Source organism: Macaca thibetana, chromosome 2 (assembly GCF_024542745.1).
Source record: "Macaca thibetana thibetana isolate TM-01 chromosome 2, ASM2454274v1, whole genome shotgun sequence".
NCBI classification, from domain to species: Eukaryota; Metazoa; Chordata; class Mammalia; order Primates; family Cercopithecidae; genus Macaca; species Macaca thibetana.
The window spans coordinates 151,893,890-151,919,971 of record NC_065579.1 but is presented as its reverse complement, the minus strand read 5'-3'; the positions used below and the strand labels follow the sequence as shown (position 1 = coordinate 151,919,971).

General features: G+C 41.2%; 3 protein-coding genes across 3 annotated transcripts in view; 1 reads left to right on the top strand and 2 right to left on the bottom strand.

Annotated features, from left to right (window-relative positions):
* PARP15 (poly(ADP-ribose) polymerase family member 15) overlaps positions 1-15,568 on the top strand; it is a 54,980-nt gene extending 39,412 nt beyond the window's left edge. Inside the window, 4 exon segments of the mRNA XM_050781843.1 lie at positions 4,554-4,757; positions 9,806-9,939; positions 12,738-12,912; positions 13,537-15,568. Of these exon segments, the coding sequence (XP_050637800.1) occupies positions 4,554-4,757; positions 9,806-9,939; positions 12,738-12,912; positions 13,537-13,826 (803 nt within the window). The 3' untranslated portion in view covers positions 13,827-15,568.
* The window catches only part of KPNA1 (karyopherin subunit alpha 1), a 335,799-nt gene that overhangs the window by 190,211 nt on the left and 119,506 nt on the right, over positions 1-26,082 (bottom strand). The window lies entirely within an intron of this gene.
* MIX23 (mitochondrial matrix import factor 23) overlaps positions 1-26,082 on the bottom strand; it is a 304,832-nt gene that overhangs the window by 255,487 nt on the left and 23,263 nt on the right. The gene's annotated exons all lie outside the window — the stretch shown is intronic.

Here is a 26,082-nt window from a genome sequence, read left to right as displayed (position 1 = left end):
AATCCAAACTCATGATCCTCCCTTGAAAACAGACACTCCTCTTGAGCTCTCAGGCTTTTTCGTTTCCTTCTTCAGTGGTGCCATGATGCTCCCAGCTACCCTGGCCTGCCATCCTTGCTTTGTTGTGTCCCCAGACCCCCAGAGTCAGCAAGTCCTGCTGAATCTTCTTCCAGAGAGTTATTGAGTTCCAGCCTTTCTTTTCGTTTCCAAACCCTTCAGACCTCCCCCATCTGGTTTACTTCAATGTCTCCCAGTCGGCTCCTCATTCATGCGTTCGTTGAATTGAAATGCCGTTACCCAGGCTCTGTGCAAGGCACTGGGGAGAAAATCATGAGTAAGATGCAGTCACTCCCCATGAGCAACAAGCTCAGGTTTGTCCTGCTCACAGTGTCTAGGAATGCTTTCCTCATCTCTATCGTATCATTCAGTCATTTGCTCTTCTTAGTTGACAGTGCTACTGGTCACTCACTTCCTGATTCATTCACATCCATGTCCCCTGTCACTCTCATGCAAATGAGGGCTTCTTCCTTGGGAAGTATTAATAGTATGTAGCCACAGATTACCATTAATCTAAGAGAGTTTTTCAGCAATTAAATTTTTGATCTTAGAGCCACCACCATCATTTTAGCTCAACTCTGTAGACTTCCTTCTTCCCAGATTAAAACAGAATGCTCCTGCAGGTATCCCAGGCCCCTCTCGTATAACCCCCAGGACACCCTCCAAAGTTTGCAGTACATTCTTCCTGGCTTCCCCACTGCCCTTATTAACACCTATAACCTCTAGTTATAACCTTTTGTTATCAGTGGTAATGAGGGCAATAGGGAAGCCAGGGGGAACGTGCTGCAAGCATTTTGTTACCACTTTTTGTTCCTTTTGTTCATTCATTTCTCCCCATCTGGAGCCTCTCCCACACCATCTGGCTAATTACAGCTCTCACAAACCCAAATTGTTTTGTTGCCATCACCCAGGGCAAGCACTCTGCTACTTGGCACTGGGCAAACAGAATGGAGTAAGCTCTGGCCCCTCCAGGAGTTCGTGATTTTGGAACAGATGCAGGACATAGTAACCGAGAATGATACCCAATGCAGAGATCACATGGTGTGATTGGCCACATAATGGGAAGGTTTGCAACTAGGCAGGTGGAATGAACCTGTCAAGGGACTGCATACAGAAAGAGAAGAGGGCTGAAACCAGAACAGTGGAAAATGCCCACAGGTAGATTGTGGTGGGGAAAGGGCAGAAAAATCAGCAAAAGAACCAACCAGTAATCCTAAGTGTTGGAGGAGGGTAAGTGCAAAACCCCAGAGGAAGAAGTGGGAGGCCATGAAATGCTTGTGCCAGGCCTCTTCGACTGTGAATACATTGTGAGATCCTCAAAAGGGAAGGACCAGATCTTTATGTCTTCTCTGCCCTGTGTTGAGTGAAGAATCATTGCCCTTTAAATTTTGTTGAATGGCGGAATGAATAACAGGTGATTTTGATGATGCCTCCAGACGTGCTCATGGATTTTCTCTTCCCCATTGATTTCAACGAACATTTTTGAAATGTTTCTCAGGCCTGGTGCAGGGGCTCACACCTGTAATCCTAGCACTTTGGGAGGCTGAGGAGGGTGGATCACTTGATTGCTTGAGGTCAGGAGTTCGAGACCAGCCTGGCCAACATGGTGAAACCCTGTCTCTACTAAAAATAGAAAAATTAGCCAGGCGTGGTGGCAGGCAACTGTAGTCCCAGCTACTCAGGAGGCTGAGGCAGGAGAATTGCTTGAACTAGGAAGCAGAGGTTGCAGTGAGCTGAAATTGCACCACTGCACTCCAGCATGGGTAACAAAGTGAGACTCCATCTCGAAAACAAAAAGATGGACAGAAAAAAGAAATGTTTGCCAGGCGCAATCTATTTTGAGTACCACTAAACTCCCATGAAGTAGCTGGAATAGCTACATTAATTTTAGTAGTAATATTAATAATTGCTAAGATTTATTGAGTCCTTACTACATGTTCTAGGTGTTTTATATGTCAAAGCTCATGTATCGTTACAGTAACCTTATATAGGGTGATCAATTCTTTTGAGTTTTCCCAGGACTTTCCTGGTTTTAACACTGAAAGTCCCATGTTGCAGGCAGCCTCTCTGCTCTGGGGAAACTGGGAGGGTTGGTCTTGGTACCTATGACATGGAAACTATTAGCAAAGACAAGTTTATTGTGAAGATAATGAAGCTTAAGTTATTGGACTTCACTTGCACAGGATTTTTAACAGACCCTGAGAGAAGCCCTAATAATGTCTTCACCTGGTTATATGACTTAGTAAAATTTAAAAAGTAGGATATTTTAACCATCATGAATTAAGACCACTATTTCTCCCCACTTTGACGTCTCATACTTCCCCTTGCACTGGGTGATGTTGGGGTGGCTATAAACATTTACACGATATAGCTAAGGAAAGTTGCCTTAGGAATACAATTTTCAGCATTTTAAAAGATATACTTTGTTGTGATTTCTTTTCTGATTCTAAATATTCACTGTTATACATAATTACATACTTATTCTTTTTCTGAGATATATAAATTTCAAAACCTGGATCCATCCTAAACTCTGTGTCCCCAATTTGTAGATGAGGAACTTGAGGTAGGTTCAACCTAGCAACAGAGCTAGGTTCAAAGCCATGCCGCCTGGTCCCAAATCCTGCACAGTTTTTACCATTACATTTTTTTTGTTTTGTTTTTTGTTTGCTTGCTTGTTCGCTTTTTACTATTACATGTTTTTTTTTTTTTACCATTATATTCTTACCTACTGTATTCTTAGCTACCATATTCTTATCTCTGTTACCTATTACCTTCTATTATTACCCCCAATTTCTAGCTGAGCAAACTGAAGTATACAGATGCTATAGGTTGAGTGTGTCTCTCCAAAATTCATATGTTGAAGTCCTAACCCTGGTACCTCAGATTTAGAGGTAGGGTTTTTTTAATTTGTTTTTTGTTTTTTATTTGTTTGTTTATTGTTGTTTTTTGAGACAGAGTCTCGCTCTGTCACCCAGGCTGGAGTTCAGGGGCACTATCTTGGCTCACTGCAACCTCCACCTCCCCAGTTCAAGTGATTCTCCTACCTCAGCCTCCTGAGTATCTGGGATTACAGGTGCCCGCCACCATGCCCAGCTAATTTTTGTATTTTTAGTAGCGACAGAATTTCACCATATTGGCAAGTCCGGTCTCGAATTCCTGACCTGAATTGATCTACTGGCCTTGGCCTCCCAAAGTGCTGGGATTACAGGCGTGAGCACCTAGTCTGGAGATAGGGTCTTTAAAGAGCTAATTAAGTTAAAATGAGGCCATTAAGGTGGACCCTAAACCAATATGACTAATGTCCTTATAAGAAGAGGACATTAGGATACTGCCAGGTATGGAAGGAAGAACATGTGAAGACACAGAGAGAAGACAGCCATCTACAGGTCAACCTTGCTGATACCTTGGCCTCAGTCTTCTAGCCTCCAGGATTATGAGAACATCAGTTTCTGTTGCTTAAGCCACCAGTCCATGGCTTTTTATACCGCAGCCCTAGCTAACTTCAAGAGGGATCAAATGACTTACTGAAGATCAGACAACTAGTAAGTAGTGGAGCCAGGACATAAACTCAGCTCTTCTGCATCCAGATCACATGTTCTTATTTCTGCACTGCCAATGCCCATCAGCAAAAGATCACCAGGAACACACACTATGGGGAGCTCTGCAGCATCTCAGTAGGAGAGTGTTAGAAAACGTAATGGATTTGGGCTTGTTTTAGGTGATTTTGTGGCAGTCTCAAGTAAGTGGGGCTTTTCTCTGGATCAGAGACTTTGAGGAAACAGACATAATTCTATGATTGTCTTATCTAGAAGGAAGGAGGATGCACTCTGGCTAAATGTATGATTGGTAATGCAGCAGCTGTCACTCTTTTTTTATTTTTATTTTTGAGACGGAGTCTTGTTCTGTCGCCCAGGCTGGAATGCAGTGGCACAATCTTGGCTCACTGCAAGCTCCGCCTCCCGGGTTTACACCATTCTCCTGCCTCAGCCTCCCCAGTAGTTGGGACTACAGGCGCCCGCCACCACACCTGGCTAATTTTTTGTATTTTTAGTAGAGACGGGGTTTCACCATGTTAGCCAGGATGGTTTCAATCTCCTGACCTTGTGATCCGCCCACCTCAGCCTCCCAAAGTGCTGGGATTACAGATGTGAGCCACCACGGCTGGCCTAGCAGCTGTCACTCTTATTAGTCAAGATGGGGGATGTTTGGCCATCTCTGTGATTTGGACAGGGTTCATGTTTTTGTCTATGATAAGACATAATTATGGAGTAGTCTTGTTTTTGTGTTAATTCATCATGGTCAGAGTGGTTACATGGATGATATACTATGAAATTGTTTGTATTCAGCTAAAGAACATCAACTAGCTGTGAGTGTCAGATCAGTTCCTGGCTGTCAGGGGTTTTCCTGTTTCTCAGCACTGAGAACTGCATGTGCCAAATTTCATCATATTACCAACATCAGCTGAAATTTCTTCTTTGTCATTAAATTTTTTTCAGGAAATGCCGGAAAAAATCCAACCACAGTTGCTGATAACATAATCGATGCTATTGTAGACTTCTCATTGCAGCGTTCCACCCCATCATTAAAAACCGTTAAAGTTGTCATCTTTCAACCTAAGCTGCTAAATGTATTCTACGACAGCATGAAAAGAGACCTCTCCGCATCACCGAACTTTCAATCCACATTCTCCATGACTACATGTAAGATGTTTACTTTTTAAAAACCACCTAGCTGGCTCTGATAATCACTTAGAAAATGTTTAGGTGTGAATGTACACTGAGTTTATAGTTTTCTATTTGTTTTAGGACTTTTCAGATAAGTTTTTATGACCCATGGGAAAAGTACAAAAATTAGAGAACGCAACCTCCTGTCAACTGATTATTTTCCTGAGAGACAAAATCATGCCTGGGAAATAGGAATGGCAAATAAACAGGAAGAGAATGGAAGTGAGGAAGCAGAAAGAGGGAGGAAGCTTTGCAAATTCTAGCCAATGGTCTAGCCAATATTCATTGATTGGTTGGTATTGACCCTCATTGCCTCTTGGAGCTGTGAACTAGCTGATTAATATTGGTCTGCTAATCATCCACCTATAGACATGTTAGCCTGGAATAAAATCAGATGTAAGAAGGGAGTGGCTAGGGTCAGCTGGTTGTACTACATCACAAGCAGCCAGACAGTTCCCAGATACCCAGTTGCTACTCTGTAAGGTGTGTTTATACTTTAAGTATTTGTACCAACCTCTTCCTCTGATTTCGTTTTCCCCTATTTTGTGGCATTTGTACTGCTATTAAAATAACTAGGACTGCAGCCTCCTCTTGAAATCACTATTTTCACCCATTTGGAGCACTCACCCTTAAAGCGCTGTGGGTTTTGCTAGTGATAAGGCACATGTGCCATCAGCAGCCTCCCTAAACTGAGAATTATTATCTGCTGCTGTCAGGAGGAATGTCAGTTCTCTCTACATTTATTTCCTGACAAGTATTCTCCTCAGCATGCTACAACACACAATACATGTAGGACACACACAATAAAAACATGAAAATAATAGTTGGATCTGTAAAGGTTCTTGCAGTAGCAAATAACAGAAAATCCAACTTACACTGGCTTAAGCAAAAAGCAGAATTCAATAACTCATGTTATTATAAAACCCACACCTTCCTGGCTTCAGGTACAGTTTGGTCCAGGTGCTCATATAATAATATCATCTAGACCCTGAATTTCTTCATCTCTCATTCTCTTCTCAGCTGTGTTGTCTTTTTCCTTGGGCTTCATATGGTGAAAGATGGCTGCTAGCAGCTTTAGGTCCACATCCTTTCACAGTCAGTTTCAAGAGGAAAGAGTATATCCAGTGGAGATATACACTTATCCAGGAACATGATGCCAGGGAACAGAGGTCTTTTAAGCGCTGAGAGTCTTTCTGATTGGACCATTTTAGGTTATCGTTGCAGGCAGGGAACCAGAATTACACTGATTGGCCAAACCAGAGTCACATACTCCACACTTCAGCTAGACGGGGTCACCATTCGAAGCAATGGGGGAATAGCTGTTCCCCAGAGGAAATTCAGAAAGCTTTTACCAGAAGATGAGAAAAGGATACTGGGCATTTAAAAATAGTATGTACCTACTACAGTATCTAGGGATATATAAACTAACACTTCTTCCCTTTGGTCCTTGTAGATGAAAATTTTTATTTAAATTTAAGAACAGTAAATAAGTCATTATCAGTAAAGTAAAAGATAAAGTTTAACTGGTTCATCACTCTTTGCTTTCATCAAGATTTTAAACAGACTTACAAATTTAAAAAACAAAACAGTGAAGTTGAAGAGAGAAGCAAACAAAAAACTGACTAAAATGAGCAGACAACTGACCCTCTGAGACAGCAAGGTTGTCAATGCAGTGAAAGACTGATTTCAACCTGAACTTCTGGCACCCAAGGCAAAAACAAACCACAATAAAACTGCATTACGTCATCTTTGTTGTTAGAGAAAAGGAATAATACAGATGAAATATCAGATAAAAGGAAGTTTGTTGGCTCAGATAAACTGGAATTTTAGTAAGGATTTAACATATAGCCCTTTTTCAAAAAGAACTTAAAGAGGATAGCTTTGAGATTCATTTGTGCAGATGATACACAATTACTTTTCAAATGTATGTTAAAGCTATTTATTGAGTCCAGAGGTTATTTATTGAGCACCAACTGTATATCAGATATTAGAAATATAGATTTGGGAAGTCACGTGAGTAGGTGGGATTGAAGCCCTTAAGTGTGTTTGGCTTATCCATGAGAATAAACAGTGAGGAGAGGAAGACTGGGGGCAGAGCCAGGGATCTGGTTTGTTTGTTCGTTTGTTTTTGAGACTGAATCTCACTATGTTGCCCAGGCTGGAGTGCAGTGGTATAATCTTGGCTCACTGCAACCTCTGCCTCCCAGGTTCAAGCAATTCTCTTGCCTCAGCCTCCTGAGTAGCTAGGATTACAGGCATTTTAGTAGAGATGGGGTTTCACCATGTTGGCCAGGCTGGTCTCGAACTACCAATCTCAAGTGATCCACCTGTCGGCCTCCCAATGTGCTGACATTACAGGCATGAGCCAACGTGCTCGGTTGGGATCTTGGTTTTTAATCCCATCCCCACAGCTGAGGGCATTTATCCTGAACCACCAGGAATTCGAAAGTAGAGCTTATCTTTTAAAACAGTGGTCCCCAAACTTTTTGGCCCCAGGAACCAGTTTCACGTAAGACAAGTTTTCCACGGACTGGATTATGAAGGGGGATGGTTTCAGGATGATCCAAGTGCGTTACATTTATTGTCCACTTTATTTTTATTATTATTATATTGTAATGTATGATGAAATAATTATAAAACTTACCACAATGTAGAATCAGTGGGAGCCCTGAGCTTGTTTTCCTACAACTGGACAGTCCCATCTGGGGGTGATGGGAGACAGTGACAGATCATCAGGCATTAGATTCTCACTAGGAGTGCACAATCTAGATCCCTTGCATGCACAGTTCACAACAGGGTTTGAGCTCCTATGAGAATCTAATGCTGCTGCTGATCTGACAGAAGACGGCGGTAATGTGAATGACAGGGAGCAGCTATAAACACAGATGAAACTTTGCTCTCTTGCCTGCGGCTCACCTCCTGCATGCAGCCTGCTTCCTAACAGGTTACAGACCAGTGCTAATCTGTGGCCTGGGATTTGGGGACCCCTGTTTTAAAAAACACTAATCTTTTCAAAGAGCTGTATGGGAAGAGGGCTCAGGAAAATCCTAGCACATGGAAACACTTTTAAAAGGGTAGTTACCATGATATTTCTGTGAAGCCCTGGGCTGCAAGTCAACAGTGCTCCTTACTTTGGTAATGACCTTCCATGTGATGCTGGGTGAGTATTCCTGGGACTCTGTTTTCTCTCCTCTAAATTGTCTAGCCAAAGTCATCTTTTGTACATAGAAGACAGAGTAGGTTGGTGTGGCTTAAGGGTATGATTTAAATGTTTTTCCTCCAAGAAAATACCTTTGGCTTTATGCTTTATTCCCTGTTAATATACAAATACCAGCTGGGCACTGTGGCTCATGCCTGTAATCCCAACACTTCAGAAGGCCAAGGCAGGAGGATTGCTTCAGCCCAGGAGTGGGACCAGCCTGGGCAACATGGCAGAACCTCATCTCTACAAAAAAAAAAAAAAAAAAAAAAAATTGCGATGCATGTGCCTGTAGTCGCACCTACTAGAGAGGCTGAGGCAGGAGGATTGCCTGAGCCTAGGAGGTCAAGGCTGCAGTGATCCATGATTGTGCCACTGCACTTAAGACTGGATAACAGAGTGAGACTCTATCTCAAAATAATAATAATAATTAATAATAATATGCAAATACCTCTGGGATGTAAAAAAATCAAGCTTAATTGGTTTTTAAGAATAATAACCCTATGTTTACAAAGGACTTGGCATTCCCTAAAGCACTTTCAGACTCCTTACTATATTTTAACTTTGCAACAATCCTGTGAGGTGGTAGATAGAGCTCATGGGATCCATCTTACAATTCCCATTACACAGATGAGAAAATAAAAACTCACCCAGAAGTGGTGTTATATGTGTTCAATGTCATGTGGCTGGTCACAGGCTGAGGCTGATCTGGTCTTCTGATTCCAAGTCCTGATAGCTTCCTGCTCTCCAACCTCAGGGCATGAAAGGAATAGAGAGCCCCCAAAAAACCTTCACCTCCTTACTTCCCAGGTTTGCCTGCTGTATTCGGGGGAAAGGAAGCAGCAGATCCAAAAGGACTGTAAGGCCTTGGGTTAGAAATGATTAGGCAGAAAGATCCTGAAGGAGATGGACAGTGGGGGAAAGGAAGGAATGTAGCTTTCAGAAACCACACACCTTATTGGTGGGAAACTGCCAGAACGACTTTAAAAATAGAGTTTGAAAAGAGCTTACTGATTAGGGTTAGATGCCTCCCTGTGTCACGAGAACTTACCCCAGATGGACTTGCTCAACAGGAAGACAGTGCCCTGGATCCCTCTCTCAGGCTGGGTATATCTTTCACTAAAAAGGAGTAAATTGTGGCTTTGTTTGTAAGGAAGAAATCCTTTGGTTTTTACCTATGGTGGTGTGTCTCTAATGCAGGGTGTCCATGTTCACACTAGTCCTGCTATCTTAGCAAGTTGATGTCTAGCCTTGGTGTTTTAGAAGTTCCAGGAAGCCATTGAAAAGCAAAGGAAACCCGGGCATGATCACCTTATGGGAAAGCATTCTCTTAGCACATCTGCTATTTTCTTTACATGCTGCTTTCTCTGCTTGGTGTATAAGATGGGGTACAGAACAATGTACTTTAAATATCTTTAGCAGGGTAATCATTTTCAAAACAATAGAAGAGAACTACATTAAATAATACTGATAAAAGCAAAAGCACCTAGAAATTAACATTCATGTTTACATATTAGTTTCTTACAAAATTAATTCCATAGAACTCTCTGGGAAAATTACAATTTCAAGCTACAGTGGATCTAAGTTTATCTAAATATTTTAGCTAGAGCATTAATGAATATATTGTGTGTCATATTGATGTCAGACCATTCACTTCATCTGGGTTTACTCAACTGAGGATAATAGAAGAAGCAACTGTGAAATGTGTAACTTCTAGTTTAAAGACCAGGTTTGGGTGACGAGAGACAAGAGCATAGGAGATGCCCTGATTTTCAGAGGTCTTTGGAAATGAATGTTGTATTTTGACCAAATGCTGACTTTCCAGATAATCTTCCTGAACACTGGACTGACATGAATCATCAGCTGTTTCGCATGGTCCAGCTAGACCCAGGACAACCAGAATATAATACCATAAAGGACAAGTTCACCCAAACTTGTTCTTCCTACACAATAGAGAAGGTAATACTGTGTTAAAATTTACTGTTTAAAAATGTTGATGAATTAACATAAAAGCTATCTCTTTTTAAATGACACCTTTCCTTCCTTTGTACCTTACTATGTTTATTTTAACTGGAATTAGACTTACTCAAGCTCCACAGAGTTCAAATCTCACGGTTTACTCATTAGCAGTAATGAAGGAGATTCCAAGTCACATGTGTATGTTAGGATGCTTTCAGCTGCAAGTCACAAACCAACTCACTCAAACTGATTAAACAAGGAGAACTGTGTCGGAAATTAATGGAAAGTCCCGAAGTAGGATGGGCTTTGGAGAAGTCTGATCCAGCGGCTTGATGGTGTCCTGGATCCAGTTGCTCCAGCTTTGCTGTCCTCAGTGTCAGCTTTGTGTTAAGGCTGGACTCTCTTTGTGGTTGTTGGGTGGCCGCTGGCAGCAATTAGAGGATCTCTGCTTTCTCATTCACAACCCATAGAAGACAACTCTGTCCTGTCCTTTCCTGCAGTTACTGGACAAGAATCCCAACCACTGCAACTATCTCCATGTCTAGGGAATACCCTGTTCTGGTTGGCTTGGGCCTGAGCTATCAAATGCCATCAATGTGTGATCCATATTGAAATCCTGATTAGTTTAACTCAATTAGACGCCATCCTAGAACTATAAGTAGGGCCAATCCCACTCAAACCAGAAGTTGCTGATGAGGTAGAATGTATGTTTAGAAGATTACCACAATGTCCACTATGCTGCGTAAAAACATTAGTCAGTAAACTATAGGAGGTCATTATCATACCATGTGTATCAGAACAGGGTGTGGCATCCTAGTAATTTAAAATCTTGTTGGCGCTTCCATAGAACTGTGTACTTACCTCTTGGAGCACTTATAAAGTGGTACTTTGTATCTATGCACTTACATTACAGCACTTATAAGGTACTTTGATAACTTTCACATGCCTGGCTCCCTGACTAGACAGTGAGCTGCTTAAGGTAGGAGTTGCATCTTGTTCATTTCTTCATTCTCAGTACCTAGGAAGCTGTCTAGCACATAGTAGGACACAATATGTATTGAGTAAACTTGATTGAATGAATGAGCTTAATTCCTGAGAAAGGGGAACCAGGAGATAGAGACATCCTACAGAAAGGACAGAATTTAAAGGAGGAGATGCCTCGTCGTGTTAAAAGCTGTTGGAAGTACAGTCCTAGACCTCTGAATCCATGGGTTCTGCATCCATGATTTCAACCAACCTCGGATGGAAAGTGTGGTGAGGCCTATGATGGTTGAGTGTACGGAATGTGTACAGACTTTTTCTTTTTTTTTTTTTCAGACTTTTTCTTCTTGTCATTATTCCCTAAACAATGTAACAACTATTTACATAGCATTTGTTAATACATTGTATGAAGCAATATAAGAAATCTAGAGATGACTGAAAGTATATGGAAGGATTGTGTAGATTATATATTAATACAAATACAGTACTATGTCATTTTATATCAGGGACTTGAGCATCCTCAGATTTTGGTATCTGCAGCGGTCCTGGAACCAATCCTTCATGGAGATTGAAGGATGACTGTACAAGATGTGCAAGAACCTCATTTCAATTGTGTTTACTCAGTATCTGCAACTTTCTTGGCTCATACTTCTTTTGAAAACCCCCAACTTTGGATTAATTCCATAACCTACCTTCTCTCCTGCTGCTCCTAGATGAAATCCTTACTAATTCATGATCCCCAGCCTCAGCTGGACCCTCCAGGCTGCCTGGAATCCTTCATTGCTTCCTCCAGTCACCCCCTCACACATTCCCCATTGCAAACCTTCATTTCTCTCCCGGAGGCCTCCGCTACTTTCAGCAGAACATCTTTCCTACCTTTTATGGCTTGGATTCTCCTCAACAGCTGCCCAGGTACCCACTCCATTCTTCTTGAACCTCTCTTCTTCCTCTGTTTCCAGAACATCATCCTTTCAGATTTCCTCCTCCTTTCCCAGACACAGGTTATCTGGAGCCCGTTCTTATAACTTCATAGCTCCAGGTGTGTTCTCCTGACCATCCCTTATCACTCTGTGGGGTAGTGGTTAGTTTTCTTGCCTTGCCCCTGCCCCTGTGCCATTAGACTGACTGTTTCATGAAGGCAGAGATCCAACACAAGCTTGATTCATAGAGATGTTCAGTAGGTGATGGCTGAATGGATGTTAACTCCGTTTCCTAGGAGGAAGGAGAGCCAGTAGAGAGTGATATTTTGAAAAGAAGTGAAAGAAGAACAGAGTTTTAAGGAGGGGATGGTTCATGGTTTGAAATGCTATTCAGAGGTCTAGAAAAAAATAGTCATAAGATTAGGCAATTATAAGGTGATTTGTGACCATAATTGGAGCATTAACAGAAAGAACTGTTATGAGGAGAAGCCACATGGAATGAGTTGGAAGATGAGAAGGAGTTAAGGACATGGCTATTGAATAACTACACATTTTTGAGTAGGTGTTTGAATGTCAGTGAATCTCCAGGAATTCCAGGGAATATATATTGGTAATCATTTTGATATAAACTATAAATTATGTTATTTAAAATATATACTAACAAGCACTATTACAAAGCATAGATACTAATAGATACTTTTAGCCCATCTTTCTCTAAAGGCAGAAAACTGCCTACTCTCTGAATGTGCTGTCTACTTGTATTCTCTTCTCCTTTTCCTTCACCAACTCCTCTTTCTCTTCCTTCTTTTTCATATTGCTTGTTTTAAATCCACAACAAGTGCAATACACTGAGCCCCAAGGTCATTTCTGAAATATTTTGTCTTTTGTCACTTGCAGATTGAGAGGATACAGAATGCATTTCTCTGGCAGAGCTACCAGGTAAAGAAAAGGCAAATGGATATCAAGAATGACGATACGAATAATGAGAGACTCCTCTTCCATGGGACAGATGCAGACTCAGTGACATATGTCAATCAGCATGGCTTTAATCGAAGTTATGCTGGGAAGAATGGTAAGGAAGCGAGTAATCTGGCTGATCAGAACGAGGCAAACGATAGTTTCAGACTTTTCATACCCAAGCAGTGTGGAACCATGGTTGGCAGCCATATTATCACTGTCAGAATAGAGCTCGCTGTGTTTCACTATAAAGGAGACTGGCAACCTTCTGAGGGAAGATTGAGCAAATTTTAGAAATGAAGAAAAGTAACTTTAATGTGCAGGTTTTTTTTGGGGGGAGGCTTTTTTTTCTTTTTAGACAGTCTCATTCTGTCACCCAAACTGGAGTGCAGTGGCAAGATCATGGCTCACTGCAGCCTTGATCTCTTGAGCTCAAATGATGCCCCCACCTCAGTCCCCTGAGTAGCTGGGATTACAGGCATACACCACTATGCCTGGCTAATAATTTTGTTTTATTTTTGTAGAGAAGGGATCTCATAATGTTAGCCAGGCTGGTCTCGAACTCCTGGCCTTAAGCAATCCTCCTGTCTCAGCCTCCTAAAGTGTTGGGATTACAGGCATGAGCCAACACACCTGGCTAGAACTGCATTTAGAAAACAATTTGTTGTCAGATTGGGCATGGTTCTACATATTGTGCAATTTTATACTCTTAGGAAGGTTTTTGTCTTTCTCTTTCCAGCTGTATTCTATGGAAAAGGAACCTATTTTGCTGTGGATGCCAGTTATTCTGCCAACGACACCTACTCCAAGCCGGACAGCAATGGGAGAAAGCACATGTACGTTGTGCGAGTACTTACTGGAGTCTTCACAAAGGGACATGCAGGATTAGTTACCCCTCCACCCAAGAATCCTCACAATCCCACAGATCTCTTTGACTCGGTGACAGACAATACACAATCTCCAAAGCTATTTGTGATATTCTTTGATAATCAGGCTTACCCAGAATATCTCATAACTTTCAGGCGTTAAAAATATTTTTATCATCAAAGAGATTATTTAAATCATCTGTGAGAACAACATGCAATCTTCGTCTTTGCTTTTGGCCTGTTTAAGCAGACAAAAGTTTCCCTTTCAGGTGCTAAAATGCTGAAAATTACCTTTTTAAAATGCTCTATTGCTGCAATTTGTAGCATACCTTTTTTTCTCAGCAAATTGATGGGTGGAAGCTTAGAAATGTATGGTAAATGTCACAGTTAGAGCTACAGCTATTCACAGACACCAAATCTGTAGGAGAATAAAAAGCACATTATTCTTTTTCCATCAGAAAAAAAAAAACAAGATACATCACCTTAAAGCCCAGATGACACTGTTCTACTTGGAACATATTAAGACATCGAATGGTGGCGGGTTAAACTGTACTACTTAAGTGGAGAGGCTACTGTTATGCATCTGTAACAGCTGGGGATTTTACCTTATTAAGAAAAACCTGTCGATAGTTCAGCTGAAATGACTGGATCACAGAATATTAACTCTGTTATGGAACAAATCATAACAGATTTTACCCGTTTACATTTCAGGTAAAAATGTGTAAAAATATTATCCCCAATTTTAGTGACTTAATCCCACACAGTCTTTGTTGGTGCGGAGTTCAGGTATGGCCTACCTGGTCATTCTGCTAGGGTCTCTCTGAAGTTACAGACAAGATGTCAGGGGATGTGGTCGTTTGAAGTCTTGTCTGGGCTGGAGGTCTATTTCCAAGGTGAATCACAGGTATTGGCAGTCCTCAGTTCCTCTCCTCACGGGCCTCTCCACAGGCTACTTGAGTGTCCTCATGACACAAGAGCTGGCTTACTCCAGAGTGAGCAACTCAAGAGAGAGCAAGGCAGAAGCTACCAAGTCTTTATGATTGAAGTCATACACCATCTTTTCCGCAATATCCTATTGATTATTTGGATCATCTTGTTCAACCTGGGAGGGAATTGCACAAGAACATGAATATACATTGGCAAGGATCACTGGGGGCCAGCTTGGAAGCTGTGTGAATGAGCAAATGAATGCACAGATAGAACGTTAGCAGCCAAAATGATGCTAGAGGTCACCTACCCCACTGTCCTCTTGTCTTTCTCCCCCAACCCTCCCCTGCTCCCAGGCAAGAAGCCCTCTAGCCTCTGCTTGATCACTTTCAGCACTCAACATCTTGAGGGAACCTATTCCACTGTGGGACAGTGTTAATTAGTGGAAAACTCTTTTTTTCAAAAGTTGAAATCAGTTCCTCTATGTCTATTACCTGCTGATCACTGTCCAGACTTCTGGAGGACACAGGACAAGTTTTATTCCTCTTACCGATGGTAGCCTTTCAGATCCATCCCTTCCCTCCAGTATATTAGAGTGATGTAAATTCTTAAAATGCCTAGCAGTTTATTTATCCTGAAGCATCACTTTTGAAAAGTTAGACATTTAAGAAGTATTTACATTATCATAAATAAATTACATGTGCATTTAAAGAGGACAGAGGAGTATAAAGAAAAATATCTCACCAAACTCATTCATAATTCCAGCACTAAGGGAAAACCACTGCCAATTTCTCATGTTCTCCCTTCCAGTTTCTTCTCTAGTCCAAATTCAACAAAGTCAAAATCACATTTTGTTCAGTCACGAATCATATGATATTGTTTCTACCATTTTTCATTTAACATTACAAGTTGTTTTCCTGTGTTGTTATTTTTTCTGTACACATAATTTTAATGGCAGAGTTATTCTGCTTTATATCTTTTCCCTATTTTTATGTATATAGAATTATAAAATTTTTAAAAATGTAATCATCATTTATAGTTTAATAATCAGTTTTATTTTGCAGTGTATCATTTTCCTCATGTCATTAAATATTTTACATATTATTTTTAATGGTTGCATAGTATTTCATTGCCTGTTTCTACCTACATGTCGTGTCAAAATAAGGTACCTATATTTCTTGATAAATATGAGGTTAGAATATGAGATGCAAAGATCCTAATCTACCTTCAACAAGACAGTCAAAATGCTCTGTTGCTGCAATTTGTAACATACCTGAAGGAAATATAGTCCCAGAGAACAAAGTAAGGTTAAGTAATGCAATTACTGCCTGGGACTTGTCTCTCAATACCATTGCAGAATTCTCGTGAGCCATGTTAGAACAAGAAAGGACTCCTAGCCTGGGCAAATAGGGAGACCCTATCTCTACAAAAATACAAAAAAAATTAGCCCAGCATGGTGGCACATGCCTGTGGTCCCAGCTACTCAGGAGGCTGAGGTGGGAGGATTGCTTGGACCCAGGAGGTCAAGGCTGCAGTGAGCTATAATCCTGCCACTGCACTCCAGCCTGGGTCACAGAGCAAAACCCTATCTCAAAAAAAAAAAAACAACAAAAAACAAAAAAACCCTTTTACTTAGGTTAGGTGGACTCTTATTTACAATGTCCACTGCTGACTTGTTGCCTCCTCCAATATTGTTACTCAGGGATGTTGTTCCCCAGTTTATTTTGCTGTACCCTTATGTCAGGAGTAAGACACAGAAGTCTGGAGTACAGTATACCCATGTTATTAAAGTTGTGATGCTTTCTTGAAGAACAATGAACTAATCAATAATTATAGTTGTTTAGAAATTCTACCTTCCGTCAGTCTAAAGCTAAATTGTATCTTTCCATCCTTTAAGTCCATCTCCTTCCCACTTGGCTTGATTTTTCCTCTCTATATGACTAGAATGGTCTCTACTTCTATCCTAAGAACTAACTGTTATCTAGCTTAGTATCAAAATTAGAAGTCTTGTCAAACTGCTAATTACTGAAGAAATCCATCTCTGTTCTCTGTATCTTCAGAGTTCAGGTAAATGGTACCTGATCGATCCAAGACCAGAGACCATGAGCTCTAATTCCGGACTGGCAGCCTTCTTTCACAGAAGCCTTTATGGTCTCAAATATCTTCTCTTATTGCTTTTCTTACCATTCTTCTCCTTCTTGTTCCTTTTTTTTTTTTTTTTTAATTCTTTCTCTCACTTGTGGAAAAAAAGGACACATACTCTGCTTGGATGAATCAGGAAATATTTTCATTTTTTTCTGCACCAATATTAGATAGCCACTCAAATTCCACATAGTATATATGGTAATGTATTAATTGAACACAAGGTTTACAAATTCATTTACAGTGTGGCGGGTTATCACAGGACTGGTGAGATCTTTCATACCTAGTATGATCAAATTCAATTTCTTCTGAGTACTTGACTAGAACAAATACAGTTTCTTTTAGTAAACAAGCTTTATAGTAAATATGTTTTACAAGCTTAATTGATTAAATTATTCCATATCCTAGCTTTGGTCTTCACCACATTAGTAAACATAGGAAGGGAATCTTACAACTAAATTCAGAGTATGAATAACTTAAAAGACCTTTGGCCCATTTCTCTTTGTTTACACTATTTTTGTGGTAACTAGGATATAAATATTCTCAATCTTCTTTTCTTTATTTCACTGAGAAGGGCATTTTCTACACAGTATTTAATTCCCCTAAGTCTCTTGTTCCTAAAATTATCACTCTATAACTAAGACCTATCAGAGGAGTGATTGTGGCTTCCACAAAATCCAACCGCCTCTTCAATCTGAGCCTTTCTTTTCATGTGCTTAATGTATTCTTGTCTCTTCACTCCTAGACCGCTCAACTCTCAACACCTTTTTCACATTCAATTTACTCAATTAGTACAATGCAAGATCAACCCTCCACCTAAACAGAAAAAAAATAATGAAAATGCTTCTCTTTAGGTCTTTGTAGTTTATGGTGCTAGATGGAGCTCTTTTTTTCATATTAACTCCACTAAAATTCCAATTAAAGTGCCCAAGATAAGGGAAGTACCAATACAAAAAGAACAACATAAAATTAACAAATCTGGGATCAACAACAAAAATAAATTCAGTGTAAATACGGGATGGGGGGATAAAAACAAGAACCCAGAAAGTAAAAGTAGGAGTATTGGAATCTAGAACATATAATGATAAACATCATAGAGCAATAACTCACTTCTATTGTTTTTTGTTTTGTTTTTTGTTTTGAGATGGAGTCTCACTCTGTGGCCCAAGCTGGAGTGCAATGGTGCCATCTTGGCTCACTGCAACCTCCACCTCCCGGGTTCTAGTGATCCTCTTGCCTCAGCCTCCCAAGTAGCTGGGATTACAGGTGTTCACCACCACGCCTGGTTAATTTTTTTATTTTTAGCAGACTCAGGGTTTCACCATGGTGGCCAGTCTGGTCTTGAACTCCTGACCTCAGGTGATCTGCCTGCCTCAGCCTCTCAAAGTGCTGGGATTGCAGGTGTGAGCCACCACATCTGGCCAAATGTTCTATTGTTAACAGAAGTTTGTTTGCTCTTTTTTTTTTTTTTTTTTTTGAGACAAAGTCTCTGTTGCCCATGCTGTAGTATAGCGGTATGATCTTGGCTCACTGCAACCTCTGTCTCCCAAGTTCAAGTGATTTTTGTGCCTCAGCCTTCCAACTAGCTGGGACTACAGGCATGTGCCACCACACCTGGCTAATTTTTATATTATTAGTAGAGATGGGGTTTTGCCACATTTTTCAGGCTGGTCTCGAACTCCTGATCTCAGGTGATCTGCCCGCCTTGGCCTCCCAAAGTGCTGGGATTACAGGCTTGAGCCACTGTGCCAGGCCTTGTTTTTTTCTTTTGAAACAGGGTCTCACTTTGTCACCCACACCAGAGTGCAGTGGTGCACTCATGGCTCACTGCAGCCTTGATTTCACAGGCTCAAGTGATCCTCCCATCTTAGCCTTAAGCAATCCTCCCATCTCAGCCTCCCAAGTAGCTAGGATCACAGGCACGTGCCACCACACTGGAATAATTTTTTTTTTCAGTAGAGAAAAGATCTTGCTATGTTGCCCAGAGTAGTGTCAAACTCCTTGGCTCCAGTGATCCTTCCACTTGGCCTCCCAAAGTGCTGGGATTACAGACATGAGCCACCGCACCCAGCCAACAGAGCATTTTAATATATACAGTATCTCACTTGTCTCTGTAGCAGTCCTCTGAGGAAGGGCCCCTTTGATGGAGGATGCTGATCCTCAAAGGGATCAGCTGAACATGCCTCTCTCATTCAGCTAGTAAGTGGCAGTGCTGGGACTGGGTGTCAAATCTCTGAGAAAGATCAGAGTTGTTGATAGACTCCACATTGCATGAATGAAAGCAGAAAACAGTATACTGACTTAAAAAATGGTAAACCAACAAATAAAATGAAAAATGGCTGGGCACAGTGGCTCACGCCTGTAATGCCAGCACTTTGGGAGGCTGAGGCGGGTGGATCACAAGGTCAGGAGTTTGAGACCAGCCTGGCCAACATGGTAAAACCCTGTCTCTCCTAAAAGTACAAAAACTAGCCAGGAATGGTGGTGCGTGCCTATAATCCCAGCTACTCGTGAGTCTGAGGCAGGAGAATTACTTGAACCTGGGAAGCAGAGGCTGCAGTGAGCTGAGATTGCGCCACTGCACTCCAGCCTGGGCGACAGAGCAATACTCCGTCTCAAAAAAAAAAGAAAAAAAAATCACAACAAAAAACTGAAAAATGAAAGAGCACTAAATAGTCCTATCACAAGAAGTCAAGAAGGCTTAATTAACTCAGAAAACAGGGTACGCAAATTCAAAGTCCTAATCAAAGGGGTTTCTGAGTAAACACAACCAAAAGGCAGCTTGAAAAACCACAAGTCAAGAATATGCAAGAAAATTTCCTGGAATTGAAAAAAGAATATAGCTTTGGGGGAAAAAGGACACTTCATTCAATTAAGGGAGATTACATAATAATCACATGCATTAGAATAACTTTCATCTTGTTACCTTAGATTATTCACCAGGAGCCCCCAAGTTTTAAAATATACTTAAAAATAATTTTTTTTTTCTTCGAGACGGTCTCAATCTGTTGCCCAGGCTGGTGTGCAAGTGGTATGATCACAATCTCGGCTTACTGCAACCTCCAACTCTTGGGTTCAAGCAATTCTCCTGTTTCAGCCTCCTGAGTAGCTGGGATTACAGGCACTGGCTAATTTTTGTATTTTTAGTAGAGACAGGGACCAGGCTGGTCTCAAACTCCTGACTGCAAGTGATCCACCTGCCTTGGCCTCCTAAAGTGCTGGGATTACAGGCATGAGTCACTGTGCCTGGCCTAAAGTAAGTTTTGTTTGTTTCTTTGTTGGTTTGTTTTTTGAGACGGAGTCTCACTCTGTCACCCAGGCTGGAGTGCAGAGGTGCTATCTCTGCTCACTGCAACCTTGCCTCCTGGGTTCAAGGGATTCTCCTTCCTCCTAGCTGGGATTACATGGGCCCACCACCACACCCAGCAAATTTTTTTATTTTTATTTTTAGTAGAAATAGGGTTTCACCATGTTGGCCAGGCTGGTCTTGAACTCCTGACCTCAAGTGATCCGCCTGCCTCGGCCTCCTAAAGTGCTGGGATTACAGGCGTGAGCCACTGAGCCCTGCCAGTAAGCTTTTAACTAAAGTTAAGTGATGTATGCTTTAGCTGCAAACTAAATGGTTTCCTTGTGTGTCTACCTGCAAAGGAAAAGTACTCCAGGGTGAGTCAAGGGAGAATGCTTTTCTCAGGGATATCTCTTAGTAATTGAGACAAGATACTCAGGCATGTGTTTCTGTTGGATTGACCCTTTTTACTCTCTTTTCCCAGTTCTTTTTTCTCCCTCTCTCATACAAGGGAAGTGGGGCAGTAAGAAGGAACTGGAGATGGGAAGAGCATGGAGCCGGCTCTTCCCCGGAGAAGCCTTCTCACTTTGAAAGGCTCATGGGGGCCGGCCGTGGTGGCTCACACCTGTAATCCCAGCACTTTGGGAGGCCGAGGTCAGTGGATCATTTGAGGTCAGGAGTTGGAGACCAGCCTGGCCAACATGGTGAAACCCTGCCTCTCAGCTACTTGGGAGGCTGAGGCAGGAGAATCGCTTGAACCTGGGAGGTGGAGGCTGCAGTAAGCCAAGATCAGCACCACTGCACTCCAGCATGGATGACAGGGCAAGACTCTGTCGAAGGAAGGAAGGAAGGAAGGAAGGAAGGAAGGAAGGAAGGAAGGCTGGCTGGCTAATGGGGCCAGGGTGAGATCCAGGGGAAAGGAGGCTTGGGGTGTGAGACTTGGCCATTTGGGCTCTTGGTTTCAGGGAAAAACACTCTCTTCTTTGGATTCATCTTTTCACCATGTTGACCCTTCCTACATCATATGAAGACCTAGAGAACAAACTAGGCACGCAAGGGGCCTGCGGTTCAGGAAGCCACACAACCAAGAAACAGAACGGAGGACAACCCATTTGCTGAGATTGTTATTTGCTGCCAGACAATCCAGGGATTTGGGGGTCATCATTGTCTTTCCATAGGTAATAAATATTAATCCAATGAACTAACAAAAGAGGTTGGTGTGCAAAGCAGATCAAGAGACAGTGTATTAATCTGCTAGGGCTGCCATAGTGAAACATCTCAGACTGCATGGCTTAAACAAGAGAAATCTATTTTTCTCATAGTTCTGAAGGCTGGAAGTGCAAGATCAAAATGTCATCAGGGTTTGGTTCTCCTGAGACTTCTCTCCTTAGCTTGCAGATGACCCTTCTTACTGTGTCCTCATGTGGCCTTTCCTCGGTGCTCACATTCCTGGTGTCTCTCCGTTTCCTTCTAAGGATACTTGTTCTATCAAATTAGGCCCCACCTTTGTGCCCACATTTAACCTTAAGTACCTTTTCAAAGGTTCTATCTCCACATACAGTTACACTGAAGGTTAGGTCTTCAATATACGAATTTTGGGGTAACGCAATTCAGTCCCTAACAGATTAAAAATTCAAGAGATTAAGTACAGACAAAATTTAGAAATTAAAAAAAGAGAAGGAAAGAAAATTCATTTCAGAATATCAAGAGTTGGCACCATGTAGACCTGGCTTAGCATTAGCAAACTTGGAGGGGTCAGTCCTGACCTTAGAACTAATATAATGTGCTAACTGGGTAAACTTGGGCAAGCCACTTACACTCAGCCTCAATTCCTCATATTTAAATTGAAATAATAGACCAGGAGAGCTGGCTCATGCCTGCAATCCCAGCACTTTCGGAGGTCGAGGCAGGAGGATCACTTGAGGTCAAGAGTTCAAGACCAGCCTGGCCAACATGGTGAAACTCCGTCTCTACTAACAATACAAAAATTAGCCGGGTGTGGTGGCACGTGCCTGTAGTCCCAGCTACTCGGGAGGCTAAGGCAGGAGAATCGCTTGAACCCAGGAGACAGAGGTTGCACTGAGCCAAGATCACGCCACTGCACTCCAGTCTGGGCAACAGAGCAAGACTCTGTTTCAAAATAAATAAATAAATAAATTCAAATAATAACTTCCAGGGCTAGAGATTACACCAAAATGATAATGAAAAAAACATATTATTATTTTAAACTAAAAATTTGGAAGGGAAGTCATGAATCGCACAAATCATAGAGACAACCATAAATACATTTGATTGCATTAATATTTTAAAAATTGAGGTTCAGGATTAAGATGCATCTAACTTTGCTTTCTCTAACCTAGGAAAACCACATTAATGGGATTTTAAAGGACACATATACCCTCCAGAACAGGCAGACAGAAGAGGAGATGTAGCTATGACATATTAGAAGCTAAAGGCAGATGGATCTGTGATAATGACTGCAGACTTACAACAGCTCAACCCTAAGTTGGCAAGTGGAGGGAAAGCTGAGAAACCACTCGATTTACCTTTAAAAGTCTCAGAACTGAGAACAAGAGTGTCTCTCTGGAGCTAAGAGTAAAGCAGCAAAGCTAGGCAGGTACTAAAATAAGAAAGACAGGATGAGAGCCATTGAAGAAATAGTTACATCCCTAGATCTCTCTGCCCCTTCCTTGCCCAGAATAACTGCCTTTCTCCTACTCCAGGAGAAATCTGGAGGCTATTCCCTATAAAAAGTAAAATGAAGGGTCTCTGAGCAGGATATCAGGCACAGACAAGGCGTTGGGTACTATACCAAAAACAGGGGAATCCGAAGCCAAAAGCATACTAAATACTTAATCCTGAAATGACGGCCCTCCCCAAACTGCCTTCCACCATTTGGCTCCCAGAACAGCAGCAGCCGGAAGTTTACTCACCAAGCAAGAGATTGAAAATTTCTATACACGTGGAAATTTTACCTAAAGAGACTGATGTTAGAAATTCATCAACACACAGGCCACCAAATCCTGTAGAGTGAAACTCAAAGTTGATGAGCCCCACTCACTAGCTCAGAATTCTCACTACTTTTTTCAACTCTTGTGAAACAGACAACCAAGATTTAACAGACGTTGCAGGAAAATCTCTAACTCAGAATATAAAGCTACTTTTAAAAAAAACAAAAACTATAATCAGAAAGAAAATGCCATAAAAAGGGAACATTTAGGAAACAAGTAAGAGGCCTTAGACATAATAACAGAAATGAAAAAAAAAAAGTATTGGAAGATAAAGTTGCAGAACTCTCAGAAAGTAGAGTGAAAAAGCAATGAAATGGAAAATAGAAAACAAAATATAAAATTAGAGGACCAGGCCAAGTGGTCCAACATCAGAAAGAGAGATCAGAAAACAGAGAGAAAAACAAAAATTAAATAAATAATTCAAGAAAACACCTCCAAACTAAAGAACACAAGTTTTCAGATTAAAAGTTTGTAGCTAGTGCTCAGCACAACGGAAAAAAAAAAAATGCAGACCAACCCCAAAGTATACCGTGGGGAAATTTCAGAAACACAAAGGAAAAACTGCTAGAGCGAAGAAAAGAGAACAGGTTATCTACAGAGGATCAATAATCAGAATGGTTTCAGATTTCTTAGCACCAACACGAAGCTTAAAGACAACGAAGCAATGCTTTCAAAATTCCAGCAGAGGCCAGGCACCGTGGCTCACAGCTGTAATCTCAGCACTTTGGGAGGCTGAGGCAGGAGCATCACTTGATTCCAGCCCAGGAGTTTGACACCAGCCTGGGCAACAGAGCGAGACCTTATGTCTACAAAGATTTTTAAAATTAGCCAGGTGTGGTGGTGCATGCCTGTAGTCCCCGCTACTGGGAAGGCTGATGCAGGATTGGGGGTCGCTTGAGCCTGGGAGGTCAAGGCTGCATTGATGGTGCCACGGCACTCCAGCCTGGGCAACAGAGTAAGACCCTGTCTCAAAAATAAAAAAAAAAATCCAACAGGAAGATATTTCTAACTACAACGATGGCAAGAGCCTTTTGATAACTGTAGACTGCAATGCAAAAGAAAACACAAGTCTGTCCAAATAAGAGAAATCCTCCCATATTTAAATATGTGTTCGGATGTGCATAGAATATCTCTAGATATTCTATACTAGAAGCTAGTAACTGTGTTCCCTCTAGACAGAACTGGGTGCTATGGAAAAAAGGTGTAAAGGAGACTTAATTGTTACTGCTTACCTTTTTGTTTCCTTTAAATTTTATACTATGTGCATATATCACCTATTTGAAAAATAAATAAAATAAAATACATTTTATTTTAAGAGCTACATTGAGATATCCCTCTTTTTAACCTATTAGATTTGCAAAGATCAGTTCTGTAACACACTGTGCCAGTGAAGGCGCAGGGAAGTGGGGCTCACTTGGTGGGAGGTAATGGGCTCAATTTCTATAGAGGGCAATTTGGCAATAACTATCAACATTACAAGTGCACATATCCTTGACCCAGCAATTCCATTGCTAGGAATTTGTCATACAGATAAAAGTGAGGAATTATTATTTGTACAAGGTTATTTATTGTAGCATCATAGCTTTTTTTTTTTTTTTTTTTTTTTTTTTTTGCGTTGTTTTCCTTGCAAGAAAGGAAACTAAAAGGCTAGATGGAATAGGAGGGAGGTTTTTGTTTGTTTGTTTTTGAGACAGAGTCTCACTCTGTTGCCCAGGCTGGAGTGTGGTGGCACAATCTCGGCTCACTGCAACCTCCTCCTCCCAGGTTCAAGTGATTCTTGTGCCTCAGCCTCCTGAGTAGCTGGGATTACAAGCACCTGCCACCACACCTGGTTAATATTTATATTTTTATTAGAGATGGGATTACACCATGTTGGCCAGGCTGGTCTCGAACTCCTGACCTCAATGGATCCACCCGCCTCCGCCTCCCAAAGTGCTGGGATTACAGGCATGAGCCATCATGACCAGCCTGAGGGAGATTTTTCACTGGGTACTTTCGTACCTTTGAATTTTGAATCTCATGAATGTCTGTATTAGTCCACTTTCATATTGCTGATAAAGGCATACCTGAGACTGGGTAATTTATACAGGAAAAAAGGTTTAATGGACTTACAGTTCCACGTGACTGGGGAGGCCTCACAATTACGGTGGAAGACAAGGAAGAGCAAATCATGTCTACATGGATGGCAGCAGGCAAAGAGAGGGAGAGCATATTCAGGAAAACTCCGCCTTATAAAGCCATCAGATCTCGTGAGACTTACTCACTATCACAAGAATACCACGGGAAATACCTGCCCCCATGATTCAATTACCTCCCACCAAGTCCCTCCCACAACAGGTGGGAATTCAAGATATCAGTGTCTTACCTATTTTACAAAACAAAAAAACAAACACTATCCCTTAAATTTTTACAACTTCTTTAAAAAATTTTAAAAAGCAATAAATAAGGTGAAAGAGACAAGTCACATGTTGAAACAAGGATTTATAGTGCATATAACCAGTAAAGGACTAGTATCCAAATAATACTAAAGGACTCCTATGAATCAAGAGAAAAAGCAAGACTCCTCGTAAATATATGGCAAGACCATGAAGATGCAATTCACAAAAGAGGAAAACTGAATGATCAATAAATAGATTTCTTAACTATTCAACTTTATTAAAACTATAAGATATTATTTCATATGTATCAGCTTGGGAAAATTTAAATGTCTGACAATATCAAGTGTTGAGACTGTGGAACAGGAGCTCTTGTATAGCTGGTGGAAGTACTAATTAATCACTTTGGAGAGCAAGTCAGGGTTTTTAGATGCATTATAGATAAGGCATCATTTAAAACACACCAAACAAAAAGTAAAAGGAAAGATGGTATGGATTGTACATTTTATAACTGTAAGCAAACTAATTCCCAAATAAAAGAAGAGAAAGTCTCAACTGGGATTCCACCCACGGAGAAAGATGGAGGCTGTTTAGGTAATTCAACCTAACTCTCTATCTGACAGTCATCTCCAAGAGGGGCTGTCCAGTTTTTCATCCACATTGAAGGTGACTCAGGTG